This window comes from Anoplophora glabripennis, unplaced genomic scaffold (assembly GCF_000390285.2).
Source record: "Anoplophora glabripennis isolate ALB-LARVAE unplaced genomic scaffold, Agla_2.0 scaffold415, whole genome shotgun sequence".
NCBI lineage: Eukaryota > Metazoa > Arthropoda > Insecta > Coleoptera > Cerambycidae > Anoplophora > Anoplophora glabripennis.
This window is the reverse complement of record NW_019416502.1, coordinates 69,137-87,726: the sequence shown is the minus strand read 5'-3', so window position 1 is coordinate 87,726 and position 18,590 is coordinate 69,137. Positions and strand designations below refer to the sequence as shown.

General features: G+C 35.6%; 1 protein-coding gene across 1 annotated transcript in view; it reads right to left on the bottom strand.

The window, feature by feature from the left end:
• Nucleotides 1–3,648: 3,648 nt before the first annotated feature.
• LOC108909433 (protein javelin) overlaps nt 3,649–18,590 on the bottom strand; it is a 69,173-nt gene continuing 54,231 nt past the window's right edge. The window contains exons 3-4 of the mRNA XM_018713769.1: nt 9,273–9,608; nt 3,649–7,214 (exon numbers count right to left, since the gene is read on the bottom strand). Of these exons, the coding sequence (XP_018569285.1) occupies nt 3,884–7,214; nt 9,273–9,608 (3,667 nt within the window). The 3' untranslated portion in view covers nt 3,649–3,883. The remainder of the gene's footprint in view (nt 7,215–9,272; nt 9,609–18,590) is intronic.

Below are 18,590 nucleotides of genomic sequence, written 5' to 3'. Positions count from 1 at the left end.
AACAATAACAATGTTGTCATTGTCACGGCCTACCATATAACATTATCCATGAATAATTAGGCCTCTCACGGCCTAATTAGTGAGATTAGTTAGAATACCTATACGCATTTTGGACCATATCAATGTCCGATATGTCAAAATATATTACAACTAAATCTGTAAATCTGTAATTGGAAAAAAGGCAGAAATGTCAGAAATAGGTCTAACATTTACAATACATCTTATTTTCTCAATAAAAAACTGCATTTTTGTATTTAATAGTATCTGGTTTGTTGTTAGAGATGGACCCAACAAACCCTATATGACTATGCTCGACAGAGAATATGTAAAAATATACAGGGTGTTCCATTTAAATTAACAAAGTAAATATCTGCGGACATTTTGTTTGGACTTCATTTGTTTTTTTACTATCATTTTCGAAAACTTCATAAAAAATCGTGCAACTTTTGTATTTCACATTTTTTTATAACTCTAAAAACAAAATAGGTAATAGGCGGGGGGTCAAAATATAGTGAATCACCCTGTACATGACTATTAAATTAATAAGTTTCAAATTGACCTGCAAAATTTCCCGATGCTTCACCCGTCGACCATTAAGGAATACGTCGGGACAACCATTTATTCCTTGATACACCGATTTATTTATAATTTAAATCAATAGGCGCTGTATTGTATGTAAATCAAAGGCCATTAATTTTAATCAGAATGTCGAACAGAATTTAATGGAAATATTATGGAAACGAATCGTTTGCCCCACATTTTATTGGATTTTAATAAATTCGCAGTTATTAGTATTACGTTTGATGTCAGCTTCCTTCAGAAGCTCCTTAATATCGCGACGTTAATTTGTTAGTACTTTAATTCACTTCACCACTTCAAGCTCGCTATATCGCTCAGATTTAAATTGCTGTTAATTTTAGTTGAATGAATTATTTAATGGGTTCTATGATCTGGCCTAAAAAGTATGGATTTTCTTCTAAACGTGTTAAAAGGAAGTGTAGGAAAGTGGTTATTTACAGTTTTAATATTATGAACAGCTTTTCTATTCTTCATGAAATAAATAATAGTAGCAGTTATAAAGCGAACTAGTTCCAACCATTATTCGGTTCCAAAGTAACGGTTCCGAGTAATGATTCCCTAGCAACGTTTCTCAAGTTGCGATTGTAACTTAACGATTCCAAAGAACGGTTCCCATGTAGTGGTTCCAAGGAACGGTTAATTTGACTAGTAAAGATTACAAAGTAACCGATACTTAGTAGAGGTTACTAATTTGGTCATTCTAGCGGTTATCTATAGACTTCATAGATAATCAAATTATCTTAGTAGACTAAAGTAGAGAACTTCACTAAAATAATACCTAACTATGTACATCGATTCATTTATATACAGGGTGTTACAAATTAGTAGGTTAACCCGTTATATTCCAATATATTCTTTGGAGTAAAATAATGGGACTCAAAATTAAATAATTTTTATTGGTAACTCCGGTTATTGTAGAGATATTTATTTGAAATTTATCATATATTTTGATCTTAAATCATCACACTCTTTGCGAAATTTTAGTTTAAAATATCAGAGGGCGGACGGAAGATTTTTTTTGAGTACGCCTATGCCTCCATTACACAAAAAGTGTGCCTACTTCAGATCAAAATATGTATTAAATTTCACATAAATATCTCTGCAATCACCGGAGTTATCAATAAAAATCATTTTTTAAATTTTAATTTTAACACCCTGTATTTTGAAAATGGGGATCCGAAATTAAAAGTGGGATAAGAAAAGTCCCATTATTTTAGTCCAAACAATATCTGGTTAACTACTTAACCTACTAATTTGTAACACCCTGTATGTATTTAAGCATTATCATATCACATATCTTCCATTTCAGTACCGTTCCTTGAAGTTATGTGTTCCACGCTCTTGCTAGAAAATATGGATTTTCTGCTAATAGTATGCTGACAGGAGAGTATAGAAGTAACTATTTGCAATTTCAACATTGTTTAATTCATTTTTCTACTCTTCATATAGGAAATAACAGTCCCAAAGTAACAGGTTCAAAATAACACTTCCACGGAACAGTTCCTAAGTAACGGTTCCAGTTCAGCTAACAATTCCAAAGTAACAGTTCCAAGGAAGTGTTGCCAAGTAACAGTTCCAAGCAACGGTTATTTTATAATATATTTTTTCGAAAACTGTCATCAAAAGTCGACATTTTCGCTGAATTTTCAGTTGACAAAGTGTCTTTTTTGTCACCTAGCTGTAAAATATTTTTATGTTCTAGAACGCCAACATTTTTTTTAATCAATTTAAATAAGTTGTAAATTGTACGAATTTATGAAATGTTTTATTATTTCTAATTAGTATTGCTAATAGTAGTAAAATAAATTGTTGGATATTTTGTGCTGTATTGACTTTCATACTGTTATGAGTTCCTGCAATAGATATTTCGAAAGCGTTCAGAGCCGTACTCAGGAAGAATGATAAATGATTTAAATGATAGCTAAAACAAGCTAAAAACCTTTTCAAGTGATTACAATAGTAATGTCATCTAATTCAGAATTAAAAATGACTAGATTTTGTTATAAAAACAGCAGCGACGTATTTAAAAAAATTAACCTGATGATGGCTCCTCGAAGATGAAACGTCGGATTGCAAAAATGTTGACGCCATTGGATAGAGCGAAAAAAGTGGCATTGTAAATAATAAAATTATTTTAAAATTCGTTTTCAAATAAAGCCTGAAAAATAAAATGATTTTGCAAAATTTCAGGTTTTTCCGGATATCTCCGGAACTACCCGGAATTTTAAAAGTTTCTAAACGGCATATTGTTAGGTATAAAAAAACACAAGTTTTTTCTAATCTGAGCCTTCCCGTATCTCTTACCGTTTCCTAGATATTAATGCTATCCCATCCTTATCTTGCACACACTGTATAACACAATTGTCTTATTTTATATGCGAAATGATTCTCGAATGGAAATAACTTGAATGCAAAAGTACCATTTCGCGTTCTAGATACAAAAATAACTATTTTTTATTTTGCTTGAATTAGCTTAATTCCTATAAACTAAAGTAAAATGAATACACAGTTTCAATTTTATAGCTTTTACAAAGACAAATTGCCTTAAAATTCATTAATATTTAATCACCGTCAGTCAGATTTCTCGATTTTACGCCAGTATCTAAAACGATTATAATTTCTGTATCATGCTGAATAATTGAGAACGCAGCTAATACCTTGTATCTCTCCCCTTGAGGGTAATTATCCTAGAAGGGTTATCTATGTCTTAAGTTAATGTCTGCCCTGTGCTTGTAGCATAATTGAAATGTGTGTTCTAAAGTATTCTGAGGCAGTTGAAGTTTGAAGACGTGAACAGTTAATAATGCCTTTTCCGTTGAATGTAATTTATGGTAATGAATTCCTTGTTTATTATGTAACATTATTTTTTCATCTAAATATCCTTGTTTACAAACCGCAATATATATGCAACCAGACATACATACCATGTGGATATTACTTTGTCCTCAGTTTTATCTAAACACTGTAGCCGAATGTATTTAAACCAGCATTGAAACTGGTATTAATAATATGTAATAAATAACTTGCTCTGACAATATTTTAGGATCTTCAGGTAATAAAAAGACTGCGTTCGCAACTTCCAAACATTTTTATTTAAAAAAATGTGAAGTCCTCACATGGATTGCACTTATATGTCTAACATTATAAATAAATATATAATATTGTACCCTATATGTATAATGCAACGTTTCCCCGGTACCTGTTTTTACAGTAATTTACATTTATTAATAACAGAAAATAGAACTAATCACATTTTTTCAATAAAACATAACTTAAAACGACTAAACTCTCGACACGAACTATTCTAAGCCACCTCATAGGGTTCGAACTCCATATCGTCAATCCTCTTCGTCCTGGTCTTGATCTTGTCGTAGTTGTGGTAATCGAATATCTTGTTGGAGTTTTTATCGCTAAATTGGATATTAGCGAAGGATGTTTCCTTTTTCGTCTCTCCCCATTGCACGTATTTGTTTTCTTGCACTTTTCTTTCCTCGCCTATTATTTTTGGTTGGTTTTCTTCGCGAGACTGTTTCTTTATCGACTCATTTATAGCGTTCTTGTCGCAAGTTTTCCTGTCCTTGGTTCTTTCTTTCTCTGTGTATTTTTCCTTTTCTGAGCTCACTTCTTCTATAGTTTCTTTAGATCTTTCCATTTTCTTCTTCGAAACCCTTTTATGCTTCGTTATGAATTTTTTTCTAGTTTCCTGAATGTCCTCAGTGCCTACCAGCTCCAAACGGCTACTGCAGCTGTTAGATTTAAGTATTCTGAACTTCACTCCGACGTATTCCTCCATATTCTTACTTTCTACCGATTTTTCCATGCCGTTTTTCCTGCAGTTGTTGCAATCCTTACACCTCTTCTCATTGTTCCTGATTTCCTCCATGATGGCTTTGGTCAGAACAGGCTGTCCAGACTTCCTGTCCACCACCCTGCCACCGTAATAGGTAATTGTAGTGCCGTGCTCCCTAATTTTTTCCAGTATATCTTCGCTTACATATTCGCAGTATATTTCGTTATCTATAGAATCGTACAGGTTCTCCTGGCTGCCAAAATCTGACATATTCGAAGGATGCGAGTTGGAATCCGTAGCAGAACATCTGTCCTTGTCTGGATCGGTGTTATTAGGTACGTATTTATCTTCGGCGTTATCCAAGTCCTCAATACTCTTCGAACTCTTCAACCCGCCCTCGAACAACTCTCTGACTTGTCGTACCGTGTCGGGATTTGGCAGTTCGTCATCATTCACTTCCCTGTTCACTCTGATGGGGTGGTAGAAGAAATGCCTGTTCAAACCAGACTTATTGTCTTCGTCTTCATCTTCTCGCTTGTGGAGTAGAGGCGTAACGTTCTTTATAGTTTTTGTGTTTGACGGTTCGTAATGAACTTTTGAGCGTATAGGTTCAATTATGACTATGTTGTTGTCTATCAGAAGCTCCTGGAAGCTGTAGTCTTGTAAATATTGCATCAAGCCGTCGAATTGAGATTCTTTTTCGCACTTGGCGAATATCTTTTTCTGGAACAAGTCCGATTTGACCACCTTGTACCTCACGTGGTCGAATTCTGGAGGGGCACAAATGCTTTTTGTTTTGCAAACGGTCTTTTTAGATCTTGGTTTAGCCGCGGGTTTATTTGTAGGCTTAGTGTCTTTCTGTGGTTGTGCCTTCTCTGGTTTAGCGTCTTTGTCTATGATTTCCATGGCCGAAGGACAGAGACTTTCGAATTGTCTGTCGTTGTCGAAGAAGGTGTTAGCGTTGTTTTCGAAATAGCTGCAGGTTTCCTTTATCAAAGGAGATATCTTCTCGACCTTTTCTGGTGCAGGTTTTGGTTCGAACAGTTGTTTGGTTAACTGGACTTTACTGGACGGTTTATCTTCGTGTTTTTCTTCGGCTTGTTCGAATATCTTCTTCACGTCCTCGACCTTGGTGTGTAGGTCGATTATTTTACAAGTACTTATGTCTTTCTCCCCCTCATCTTTGCTTTGGTTTCCAGTCATCTTGTCCCAGTAACTTCTCATCGTTCCCAGTCTTTCCTTCAATTCTTTACATTCGTCTTTGCAGTTGGCCATTTCGGTATTTCCCTCTGTTGGTTTGGTCGTGATTGATACTATTTCTGGTTTGGAAACGTTGTGATTCTCGTCGAGGTTGATCTGACTGCCGTGCAGTGTTTCTTTTAGCGATTTGACAGCGGCTATTAACTGTTCGTCAGATTTAGACTTGCCGCCCGATTGTTTTTTGTTTTTCTTTGGTACCTTTGCGATTTTCACCTCGAAATCCACTGGTATGGAGCTGTTAGCTGTGATGTCGAAATGTCTGCCTATGTTCACTATGAACCTGTTTTCTATAGCAGTTTCTCTAGACGTTAGAAACTGGTTAGATTTCTCGCACTTGCGCAGTTTCCTGTCGATTTTCTCGCACTTCCTTAGGTTTTTACTTGCTGTTATGTCGGGTAACGAATAGAATTGGTTCTCTGTTAAGTTGGAAGTATCTTTCGAGTTCCTTCGGGATAAATTCGAGAATTTCTTGGCTATGAAGTTCTGCAAGGGCTTCCTCGATCCCTTCTGGGTTTCAAGGAACTCCCTTAAGTAATTGTGGCTATGATGTTTCGTTTCTTTCCTCGTGTGTTTGCACTTAGCTTCCTCTTCGGTGCGATCCTGCTTTGAAGGCCTCGTGTCTACGGAAACGACAGTTTTATATTGTTCTGAATTCTCTGTTTTCTCTCTAGTGGATTCCTCCCCTGCTGAGACTTCTATAAGAGTCTTTATTGGTGTATCGGAAGTTCTGCTTTCCTCCTGTTCGCCTATTGACGATGTAGTTTTATGTTCTGGCTCTTGCTCGGATTCTTTCACTGTTTCGGAACCTTCACACAGGGTGCTAGTTTCTATATTTGAATTGCACACTGAGTTTTCGTCAGATTCTATATTCACTTCTATAACCTTAGCTATGTCTTCGTTGTTTAAGTTTATTTCGTCCAAATTCGTATCTGTCTCTATGTACTCGCCGCTGGTATCTTCGCCGTCTGCTCTTTCTTCGTCTGAATGCTCAGAATGTGACGGTAAAGAGTTGGGATTTATAGTACCGAAACTGTGGCTTTCGTGATAAGGCGTAGGTCGCCTTATAGTCTTCGGCTTGCTTTCAGTGGAGTCGTACAAGCTCTTATTGGCTGTGAGAACGATGTTCTCATCGTACGAGATGCTTTCGTGCTGATCTACGCTCTCCCACTTGAATTTCAAGTTGTCGAACGATGGGAACTTGGTCTTACTGAGATTGTCCAGGGAAATCGACGAAACGTTGTCGACTTCTACCACTGAAAAGTTATCGGTGTTGTCTGTGTCGTATTTGGAATCGGGGTAGTAGTTGGGCAAGCTCAGCTCGGGCAGGTCCTCGTAGGAAACTCTGTATATGCTGTTCGCGGAAGTTTTATTGTTGTAATTGGAATCGAGGCTATCGTGTTTGGTGGTTTCGGGGATGTTCTGGAGGGAGGCGTACGCGTAGATATCGTGTTCCAAATTGCGGTTCTGTCGATGCTGCTCGATGAAGTTGGGTTGTGGGGGGCTGTAATCCGGCGGGGATATGCTGGGTTGTGGCCTCCTGGAGCGTCCCGCGCTTTCGAGGTTGTCCGCGCTCTTTCCTTTGTACCTGCAAATAATACAGTGTCGGTTACTACGCCTCTTTGTTCCCTAGATAGCTTTATTATAACGTTAATTGTTAATTAAATATTCGACGTATCGGACCGGAATTTTAGAGACAATTAAAGAAAGGGTTAAACTTTTATTTTCAGAAAGTTTTACATTGATAGTTCATGTAATAAACGCGCTAGCAGCAGTAAAAGTTAACGTTAATGAACGGCCTGCACACGGGAGTAGGAGCGCCAGGCCCGCGCATGCGCGTGAACGTCGCCCTTGGCGCGCGCGAGGTTTTTTTACTTGAATGTTTCAAATGATCTAATTCGACCGAAGTAATAGCAATATCACGAAAGCTAAATGAGGTATCAACAATCCGAGAACATGTGGTTCCAGAGGAGATTATACGGAACACAATGCAGCCAACCGAATATCACTAAACATCTCCATTAGCGCGTAATTAAAGGAGTTCGGTTATTTTCTGAAGAGAGCTCGCATAAAGGCTTTTATAAAGTATTTTATCTCTCGGGTGTTGTGTGCTGTACGAAAGGCAATTTAGTTGACAGCAACTTGTCGTAATTTTCGTTCCGAGTGGAAATTCCGTGTTCCCGTACTCGATTATAATGTGAAACAGCCGAGAATCCATCAAATGCACTCTAGTGCCGCACGTGTACACGTTGCTGCCCTAGACACGTCGCTCTCGAAATGCTGGTGCATTGTGGGATGCGCTTTGTGCCTGTCTCATTATTACGCCCTTATAACGTAATTGAGTGTCATTGTGAATTGGGGCATTGCAGGCGTCGATTTGTGATTCAATTTTCTTCTAAATTTCGGGCGTCCCATTTTAAAAAATACACGTGAATATCTCAAGTTAAGGGCGTAATGAAAAAAATTTCAAATAAAAGTTATGGGGTTTTGAGGGGACATCTAAAGGTGACCTTGACCATGACCTTCAAGGTCATTGCAAGGTCAAGTTGATTTTTTCAAATGGAAACATATTTTTGACACCAGAAATGAAAAGAGCAGAAAATTTTACATCCGACTATGACCTTGACTATGGCCTTCGAGGTCTTTTGAAGGTCATTTTAGATTTCGTTGCAAAATTCTACATTTGAGACGAGAAATGAGAAGAGCGGGCCATTTGACGTCCATCTATGACATTGACCTTGACCTTCACGGTAATTTCAAGGTCAAGTAAATTTTTCAAATAGAAACCGGTATCTTTCAGACCAAAATAGAAAGTGCGGAGAATTTTCCTTCCGGATATAACCTTAAGTTTCAAAAGTCATTTGAAGATCATTCTAGTATTTTGCAGGCAAAACTTTAATCTTGTTCATATTTTACTTTTTGATGTGGGGCTCGCCATAATTTTCCAGAATACCCATTAACCCTTTGCGGCATACATTTTTTATTCAAATGCTTTTGAACTCAGACTAGCTCAGAATTTAGTAATAGTTAAATCCGATATGGCGGATCCAATATGTCGAATACTCGATTTGACCTTGAGTTTAACGTAGGTTGAAGCATTTTCAATTAATCCGTATGAATATTAAAAATGTTTACCAAAAATTGGTCGGTCATATCGGATTTGAATAGTTTCAAATTCTGACTTCATATTCGCGATTAGCGCCCTCGAAAACCCCCGAGTACATTATTCGGCAAGACGAAAATGAATTTTGCAACAAAAAACTAAAATGACCTTCAAATGCCCTTGAAGGTCATGGTCAAGGTCATAGTAGTCGGATGTAAAATTTTCTGCTCTTTTCATTTCTGGTGTCAAAAATATGTTTACATTTGAAAAAATCAACTTGACCTTGAAATTACCTTAGAGGTCAGGTCAAGGTCACCATTAGATGCCCTCCTCAGCGCCCTACAACTTTTATTTGAAAAATTTTTTCATTAAGCCCTTAACTTAAGAGACATTCACGCGTATTTTTTAAAATGGGACCCCCGGTATGTTACGACTTCTTATGATTTTTGGGCAGGCCAACAACAGCAAAAAAATATCACAATCATCTGACTACAAAACTGTCAATAATATTCATGGAACAACAATACTATTGAATTTTTTTACCGATTCTCTCGAACCGAGGTCCTGTTGATCAGCTTGGCCCTGGGAATCAGCTGGGACCGCCTCTGTTTGTTCCTTGTTCCGCTCCCGGGAAAGTCCGAGCCGGAGAATATATTTTCTCCGGAAACGGCCCAACTCCTCGTCCTCCTTAGGCTGGACTGTCCGTCGAACTCTCCCCAGGGGTCGCTCGACACGTTCTCTAAGCTGCCCCGCTTAAATTTCTCCTTCGGCCTCTTCGTGTAGGTACTGTTGTCGACGTGCCTGCTGCTGTAGGAGGAGTAGTCTTTGGTGCAGTTGAGGGTTAGCTTGACGTTGTTTATGCAGGATTCCCGCTCGTGCCTGAAAAAGAGAGGTTAGAATTCCATCAAAATAAGTTTAAAAATTGCAGCAAAAACGTTAAATGGGGTGTTTGCATTAAAAAAAGTAGTATTTTTTCACTGAATACTAGCTGTAGTTTATAAGAATATTTGTTCAATTTATAAAAATGTTGGGATCAAAACTTCTTGCAATTAGTGAAAATAAAAAGAACGAACAATAAGTTATACATATTTTTTATTGTTTAAATTTTAAACAATGGACTTAGAGCACAAGTTTTGTTGGTGAATAATGCAATGCAGAATTATTAAATCACATTCTTGCACATTCATAAGGGGTTGCTCTTTCCTTCAGAATTCCGATAAAACCTTTTCGTGAACCGACCATTGAAGGCGCACCATCTGTGCACACTCCAACTAATTTACTCCACTGCAAACTAAATATATTTCTCAAAAGTACTTTGCACCTCGGCAAAAATATCTTTTCCAGTAGTGGTCGCTTGTAGCGGCCGTAAAGCCAGTAATTCCTCTGTCACTGCAAATTCTTCATCTACACTTCGTATAAAAACGGTTAACTGGGCTGTGTAAGATAAATCTGTACTCTCATCCAAAGCAATCGAAAATGCTTGAAAACCAGCCAATCTATCGGTCAATGTTTTTTTGATATCACTAGCCATCATATATATATACGTCGAACAACAGTACGTCGCGATAAGCTCACTTTCTCAAACTCTTTCTTCTTTTCTGGGCACAAAAGTTCTTCAACTTCTACTGGGCGCTCTTTAACAAACTGTCCCTCAGAAAATGACTTCGATGTTTTCGCTATTTTGAAACTAATTATAAAACTAGCTTTAACAACACTGTCTAGATTTGATTTTTGTGAATGGAACATTTGTTGCTGCTTCCCTAATTCGGTAATGAGTTTTTTAATTTTTATCCTTTCTTAACTGGCCCGGGAGTAAATTATATTGAGCGAAATGCTTGCTGGAGTAATGCCGCTTCATATTGTATTCTTTTAAAACAGAAATTGTTTTATTGCACAACAAACACATAGGTTTACCACTGTACAAGATAAAAAAGTATTCATCAATCCATTTGTTTTAGAATCGACAACATTCCGTGTCCACTTTCCCCTTTTTTAAACCAGACATGTTGATAGAATTTGCTGGAAAATTTCCCGCGTCGTACTCTTGACCGTACGCGAATATGCGATGCGAACTTTATCAGTTAAAGAAGTAATGAGATGACACACGCGCTGAGCGGTTTATATATTACCCCCAATAAGCAACTAGAATACTCTCGAGTGCATCGGGCGGTTTCCCGAATGTTTATCTGTTTGTCTCTTTGTGACGACTATCTCTGGCTCGATCTGTGGCGTTCCACTGCGTACGCTTAATAATATTATTTATCGATTTGAATTGATATCGTTATTTGAATTTTCCCAATCTCTCGCGGGCCGGATTGTAGCTGGTGGGGGGCCGGATCCGGACAAGGGGCCGGGGGTTGCCCATATATAGTTTAAAACATGATGCTTAGTTTCAAATCACATTATTTCATCTCGAATTGAAAAATAAAACGATTCTCTCCATATCCTCTCTTCATATAAACATTTTTCTTATTTTTAAACAAAGAACGCGGTGTTAAAATGTTACACGCTAACTTCCGGTCACTCTGAATTATAAAACAAAGACACTGCATGCTTTAAAAAGCACGAATTTTGGACTAATCCTATATAAGGATCATGTTAACAAAATTAATCTTGGCCAGGCCAGGGCCAACCTCCCGACGTAATAAGATTATCGCAGGAACAAGTGTTTGAAACTCTGAACAGGCTAAACAGCGTTAGCATTAACTTGACATAATCCAGATATCCAGAAAAACAGTCGAAATGGTCGGTTCTACTACTCGCCAACCGCGATAGAGACACGCGTGACACACTTGTCGCAGCCTTGAGCTGAAAAATGACCACCTCGTTGTTTACTACTGTAATTATCACTTTTCTGCGTTATTAACAGCATTAATGTAATAATCGCCATCGTGGAATTTTATGAGTATATTCAGTAATCATAGTAATAGCGGAGAATGCGTAAACGCGACTTTGACTGCACGAGAGACGTAAAAATTTTATTTTCCGACGCTGTACGTGTGCAGTAAACTACTTATTGTTATACTAATCTAAAATTGATTTTGTTTTTGAAATTACGGTTAAACTTTTGTCTACGCCGTCACTGGACAGCACCCGAGGTCTGTTGTTACCTTTCAAAACCAACTGTATGAAATTAACAGAGTAGTAGAGAGTAAAACTACAAAAGAAAATAATTTGGTAAAAACAGATTGCGTTTGTATGACTGCGACATATTTTTTTAGTTGTCCATATTTTTTTAAATCAATGCTGACGAAGCGCCAAAAATTTTCTGGTTTTTTCAAAAATAGTATAATGTTATATTAGAATTATTCAAAATGTTAGTTTTGTGGCCAGCAAATTTTGTATTTGCTTTGATAAAAAGACACTTTTAATCATAATAAAACATGCCATTTTTTTTCAACCGAAATCCCCCATTTAATTATTAATTTGTGCTTTGAAATTATTGAAATCAAATTTGGACAATAAAGCAAAGTAGGTAAGTAGGATTATCGACACAGTCATGAATACTTTGTCAAACATTAGTCGCCATATTGCTAACTGAGTTCGTTTGTGATTGTGGTTCAATTTGCTGAAAGTTTTGTAAAAATGGAATCTAATGAACACTTATAGGTGTACCTGAGGAAATACTGGAGTGTTCAAAAGAGCTTTCTTTGAATCTTTGAATTTATTTGAATTGATTTAATCTCCCAAAGAAGTCTCGACAAATTTATGTGTCTACCAACGTTTTTTGGATTGGCGCAAAGAAATAAACATTAAGGTGTATTCAGAAGAATGTATTGATGGTGTATTTCTCAAACTTAGCAGATGAAATGAAATCGTCAACGCTGTGGTCGCAATATTCAATGCTTTTCTCAAGAGACAAAATGAGGGATATGTACCGAAAAAATCGCGAGTATTTACAAAGGAGCAAGTTGATTGCGTTTTGAATAATGCACCTGATAATTTATATTTGATGATGAAGGTAAAAAATTAATATTTTATACATGATTTATTAAATATTGACTGATATTAGTATGTGGATTGGCAAAAGTAAAACTAACATTATTTTTTTACTATTTTATGAAATATACTTGATAAAAAAAGTAATAGATTTGAAATATTTTCAAGATCATTTCAAGTTTTTTCCAGAGAACTGTGTTTAGTTTGTGAATCTCAGTGGCAATTACCTTTGACATTGACCTGAAATGAACTCATATTAATCCACTTGATGTGATATGACAATAGGGCTTTAGGCGGACAAAAAACAAACGGCCAACGTTAATTCGGCGGAACGAGAATGACCGAATATATCACCGCTTCATTTTATTACATTTATTTTAGTTTTCATTATTTTTCATTAGGTACTTCGATACAGAATAAGTAAATATTTGTATTTTTCGTTATCTTTCAAAATAATAACTAAAAAACTAATTAACTTTTAAGAAAAAGTAAAAAAGTTACCCCGTTAGAAAGGCCCTGTTTTTTACCCAATTCCGTCTTCATTATAGGAGATTTTTCCATTAATCTTGGGTTCAAAAGATTAGTGAAAAAGAAACGTCAATTAATTATAGCTCCCAATTTGCTCGGGTCTATTTAACACGGACAAAATATGCAATAGAACGGGTTATAATAATGTTATAATGGGCATTGGAGTGTACAATAGCGTTTGTGCCAGGATATTAAATAGAGTGGAATATCGCGCACAAGCAGGGGCTGCTGAAAGAGCCGCCTATTATCTTATAACAGGATAAGAGCAGGAAAATTGTCACTTCATGTAAGTTCATAATGTAGTTTTTCGTATACCTGCCTGACGAGGCAAAATTAAAGCGAAACATGAAACCGATATTTTATTTAGTTTTAACTGAAATTTAACCGTTGATCTTTTATTTTTTTAAATTGAAACATTGTGATATTAAAACATGACACAAAAACATATAGAATATCGTGACACAAATCTTTATATTTGATGAGAATCTGAGACAAATCCTCTTATTAAAAATAGAAATCCGTTTTACGCAACTGTGTAATTATCAAAGTTATTAGTAAGATCACTGATCTGTGTAACTTTTGCAACAATGCATGCAGTGATACATATAGTTAAAACATTTTTTATAAGAAACTCACCTTAATTAATGAACCGGATTCGCACTGTATGCAGTAGATAGAAATCTGTACCGTATCTCAGATGGTACTGGGGATTTCGACAGACGTAGGTACAGCGTAAGATGGACTTGTTAATGTTTTCATTTGTATGGTGTTGTTAATGAGCCTACGTATGTCAGGTAAACAATTATATTGGTTTATGTAACTTCATATGCCCGTATTACAGGGTGATGTACTTGCAGGGTACATTTTTTGCATTTCTTAAGGAAATGAATTTATTATTAATGGCAATGACAAAACAAACGTCAGTTGTTGGTCTAAGTCAAAGCGCTGTATAAACAAATACCCGATGGATGACTAATATTAAACAATTATTGTTAATGTTTTTGTATGTCTTCGTGTATTTATCAATATTAATTAATTTTACATGAACTTGCAACCTTGATTTGATGTAAACACCGTTATAAATTTCCGGATGGTCATGCAAAGCGAACATAAAAATAATATAATACGCATGGTGCTTCCACATTTATTTCAGGTTTAATGCTTCTATATTCTATACGGTTCTGGCTCTTGCGGAAAAGTGACATATATTTTTAGGATTTTTTTGATATTTTCACGAGATATATCACCTTCCACCTAATCTTTAACACTCTGTGTAATGAAATTTCCACGAAAAAAACAATTCATTTTGTTTAACTTTTAAAGGAAGCTGAGGATTAACTGCAACCACGGACATGCTTTGAAAATTCCGGAAAAACCCTCCAGATCACTGATCAGATACAAAAAGGAAACATATTTGTCGTCTTAATCTAGAAGAGATCGTAGTAGATCATTTGTAAACAGTGCCCCAACTGCAACCGCATCTATCGCATGCAAAATCAATATTGACGTATATGCATAAGGGTCCTCGCTCCCAGAGAGCTGCCGTCACAGAGCATGGCCATCAATACAATCACCCAACGGACCTGTGCTCCAGGGAACCGGAAAATAAAGCCGTATGAGCGTGATTCACCCGGAAGCGTCGTCATTTTTAGAGAATATAGGCTTTCTGAAGGTAATGGGGCTGATGAAGACTCGTCTCTTCAAATTAGTTCGGATATACCAAGAATCAGGAGAAACGCGATAATATACAGTGTGTTCTATTTGGAAAAAAATCGTATTTATACGGAGGCTACCGTTGACCTTTAGAAATGCATGTCATAAATTTGTTTTCTCAAATCCCATCATGGAAACTGACTTTTTTAGTCTCTTTTTCGTGAAATCTTGTGTTTGTTCTTCGTCTAACATTATTGTATTGGCGTTCAAAAATCCTATAACATCTTAAATGTTAAACCAATCTTACAAACATTTTCTTGTTCGGTACTTTTCTGTCGGGATTATCCATCTGATATCGTCTTCTTGCAATAACAGCGTTTTCTCCTGACGAAAGTAGGCTGTAACCATATCAATCCTTTCTTGATTCGTATGCTTTTTCATAATATCACACAGGAACTTAAAAATGAAAACACAAAAATTGACTGTATCCTGGCTAAACAATTCTCGTGCCGGTTTATAGGCCACCGAAGATAAATAGGAGACAACGCTTCTCTACAGACCCTAAGTACCTTGTATACAAGGACAAGGTTCAATTCGTTACATTCATAGAACCTTCGCAGCAGAGCCTAGCTAGCCTCTGTAAGCATTTAAAGGATCGGATTCTGCTTAAATTTAAACTGTGCAGTAGGGTGGTCCAAACAACAACGATTATTTTTTTTTCGTGTCTCTTGTGAAAATATGTTAGTTTATCATGTTTTAAGAGCCCCTCAAAAAATCAGCTCAAAAAAAAATGTTTCTAGAGGTCGCTCAATATTTTTAAACTTTAATTTGAAAAGTAGTGTACCTAATTTTTCGAGCGGCCTCTAAAAATAAATATCAACGAACTAATATTTTTTTTATTGAATTTGATGAACAAAAGAATAGAAATAAATCAGGAGACAAAATTTACTATCGCACTGAGTATCAAATATTTATAATTTTTTAATTTTTTAAAATTCAAGTGTCTCGTGATTTATTTCTATTCATTTGTTTATCAAATTAAATAAAAAAAATTATTAGTTGATATTTATTTTTTAGAGGTCGCTCGAAAACATTTTAGGTAAGTACACTACTTTGAAAATTAAAATAATTATGAGTGACCTTTAGAAATAAAAATATCGATTTGAAATTTTCAGAATCGAGATTTTTTTCAACCTAGAAAACGATAAAATAACGAGAAAAAAAATTCAATTTTTAACGATTTTGAAAATTTTTAAAAATCTCAAGCGACATCTAAAAAATATTTTTTGAACTGATTTTTTGAGGGGGCTTTTAAAACATGATAAACTAACATATTTTCACAAGAAACACGAAAAAAAAAATAAACGTTTATTTTGGGCCGTCCTACTGTGCAGGGTGTATTGTTGATCATTTGGTTGCGGGTAAATAATAACAAATAATGTTGACATAAATTAGGCTTTTTTTCTACGATTAAATATTACTGTCTATTCGATTGATAAAGTGGCAGAAAAAGAAACAATAACAGAGACATATCGTATTTTGTTTAAAATTTTGTAACTTGTTAATAGTGCCTTTTTTAACTTTACTAAATACGCTCTTATCTACTTTGTCAATGTCAAAGGTCACTCACACTGAAATTAGTAACAAAGATTTAAAAAAATATTTCATATCAATCAGAATTATTTTTTATGTACGTCTTTTTTAAAACCAAAAATAATTACATATTTTGAAACATAAATTAGTTTTATTTACAATTATGTAGTAACATATTTAATACAAATATTAGTTAATATTTAATAAATCATGCAAAAAAATGTTTTTAAACTCAATAGAATGTGTTTTTAATATTCGGTGGTTCGTCCACATTGACATCAAACAAATATGGTCCTAGTTTGGCTTTTTAACAGTTGATTTGAAAGATAACAGCTGACAATACTGATAAGTGATGATACAACTTATTACGCTAATTTCAGGTCCCCTAATAGCGGCGTAAAAAACAAGAATTTAAATGCAGTGCATATGATAAAAAAAAATAATTTCAAGTAAGTGCTCTAGAGAGCAACTAAAAAACTGACCCCCCACGTAAAGTTACACTGTTTATAATTGAAAATAATTTTGAAATATGAATATATTGGTTGAGTGCAACTTTTATTTGATATCTTTTTGCGTATATTACCAGAATATGGAAAGATCCGTCGTGCATAAAACACCCTGTATGTGTATAAGTTGCAGTACGTCCTGGAACTTCTTTATCAGAATCACTTAAAAGAATTCAATGATCAAATCCATAAAAAACCCACATACCACAAATTGAATAGAAGCATCAACGTTTTTTATGTCACAGCCATAAAGTAATTGATTTCATCGACGTCTACTTTCAGGATCCTTTACCTCCCATAAACTATTTATCTTTTATTGGTAAATGTACCAATTCCGAGGCAAATATCTGTCGTTACATATAACGGCAATATCATAAATTTTAAAACCCGCCTAGTAAATTTACTGCGCTCCCGTTTGGTTTGGGTGATTTCTCCGCGAGCAAAATTTATTATTTAGGTTTAGATGAGCAGCCACTGCGGCGATTATCGTTAGTTGGAAACTTACCGCCGTCATCGCTTTGAAATATGAAAGGGCGGAACTGGAAAATCGGGATTCACGGATAGACACCAGATGGCAATTATATAGGAGGGGTGGTGTGGACAGTGATCTGTTGCAGGTGGAATATGAAAATTTAACAGGTGTTGTTAGGGTGAATTGTAACTTAGTTCCGTAGTCATTTAAAGTTCAGGATTGATTACAAGTTGTTACGGGAATTATTCATACCAGTGTAACCGTTTTACCGTGATAAATAGTAGATTTTAGACATTAAATATTGTATTCGGATTTAGCTAAATTTCCTTGGGCCAAGTTGATAGATGGTATAAAGATCCCATTAAATACATCCATTACAAAATAAATATGTTGTAAGTCCACTAATTAATACCCTAACCCATCAGTCATTTAATTGGTTAATAAGTTTGGTAAATTGCCTTGTGTGTCATCCATTTCGCCGCATTTTAACGAAAACTTGAAATATACGTTTTATAGTATTTTACTTCTATAGTAGGATCATATTCCATGCAACCTAATAAACCATTGACTGTCAAGGGATCCAGTGCAATACGGTTTTAAGGGGTTTAGAAATTGAATAATTTCTTTAAACATTATGAAGGGATGAAGTTCACGTCTGGCACCCTTGTTTCTACAAAAAATCCGTTATTCTCATAAACTATTTATTTTAAATGTAGTTTATTATAAATTCAATTTTTTTTTTAATTCTTCATATGTACTACATTTTACCTCTGTAAGCGCTCTGTTGTTTACTTGTTTTTTGGAGGTGGTCTCTGATTTACGACCAAGCTCGCCAAGTTAGTATTTGACGTATAATCGACCACTTCGTGTACTCGATGTACCTGGGCGACTACACTGCGTATGCAGCGGTATTTCAGATTTTACATTCAATTTCATTTTAAATTTAAAATGGTTCATCTTACGGCTTCTAAAAATGCTGACACAATTTTCCTGTGATAAAAGACCGACAATTTTTTGCTGTGCTTTGCACCCTGCTATAGTTTTGAAAACCGGTGTTAGAATTAAAATCGGAGCATTTTTAATGCATGCGGACTCCCGGAAAAAAAATGCATAAAAAATTTGCAGTTGCAATTGCGCAAAAACTAATGGTCCGACAGCGCCTGCCTTTTG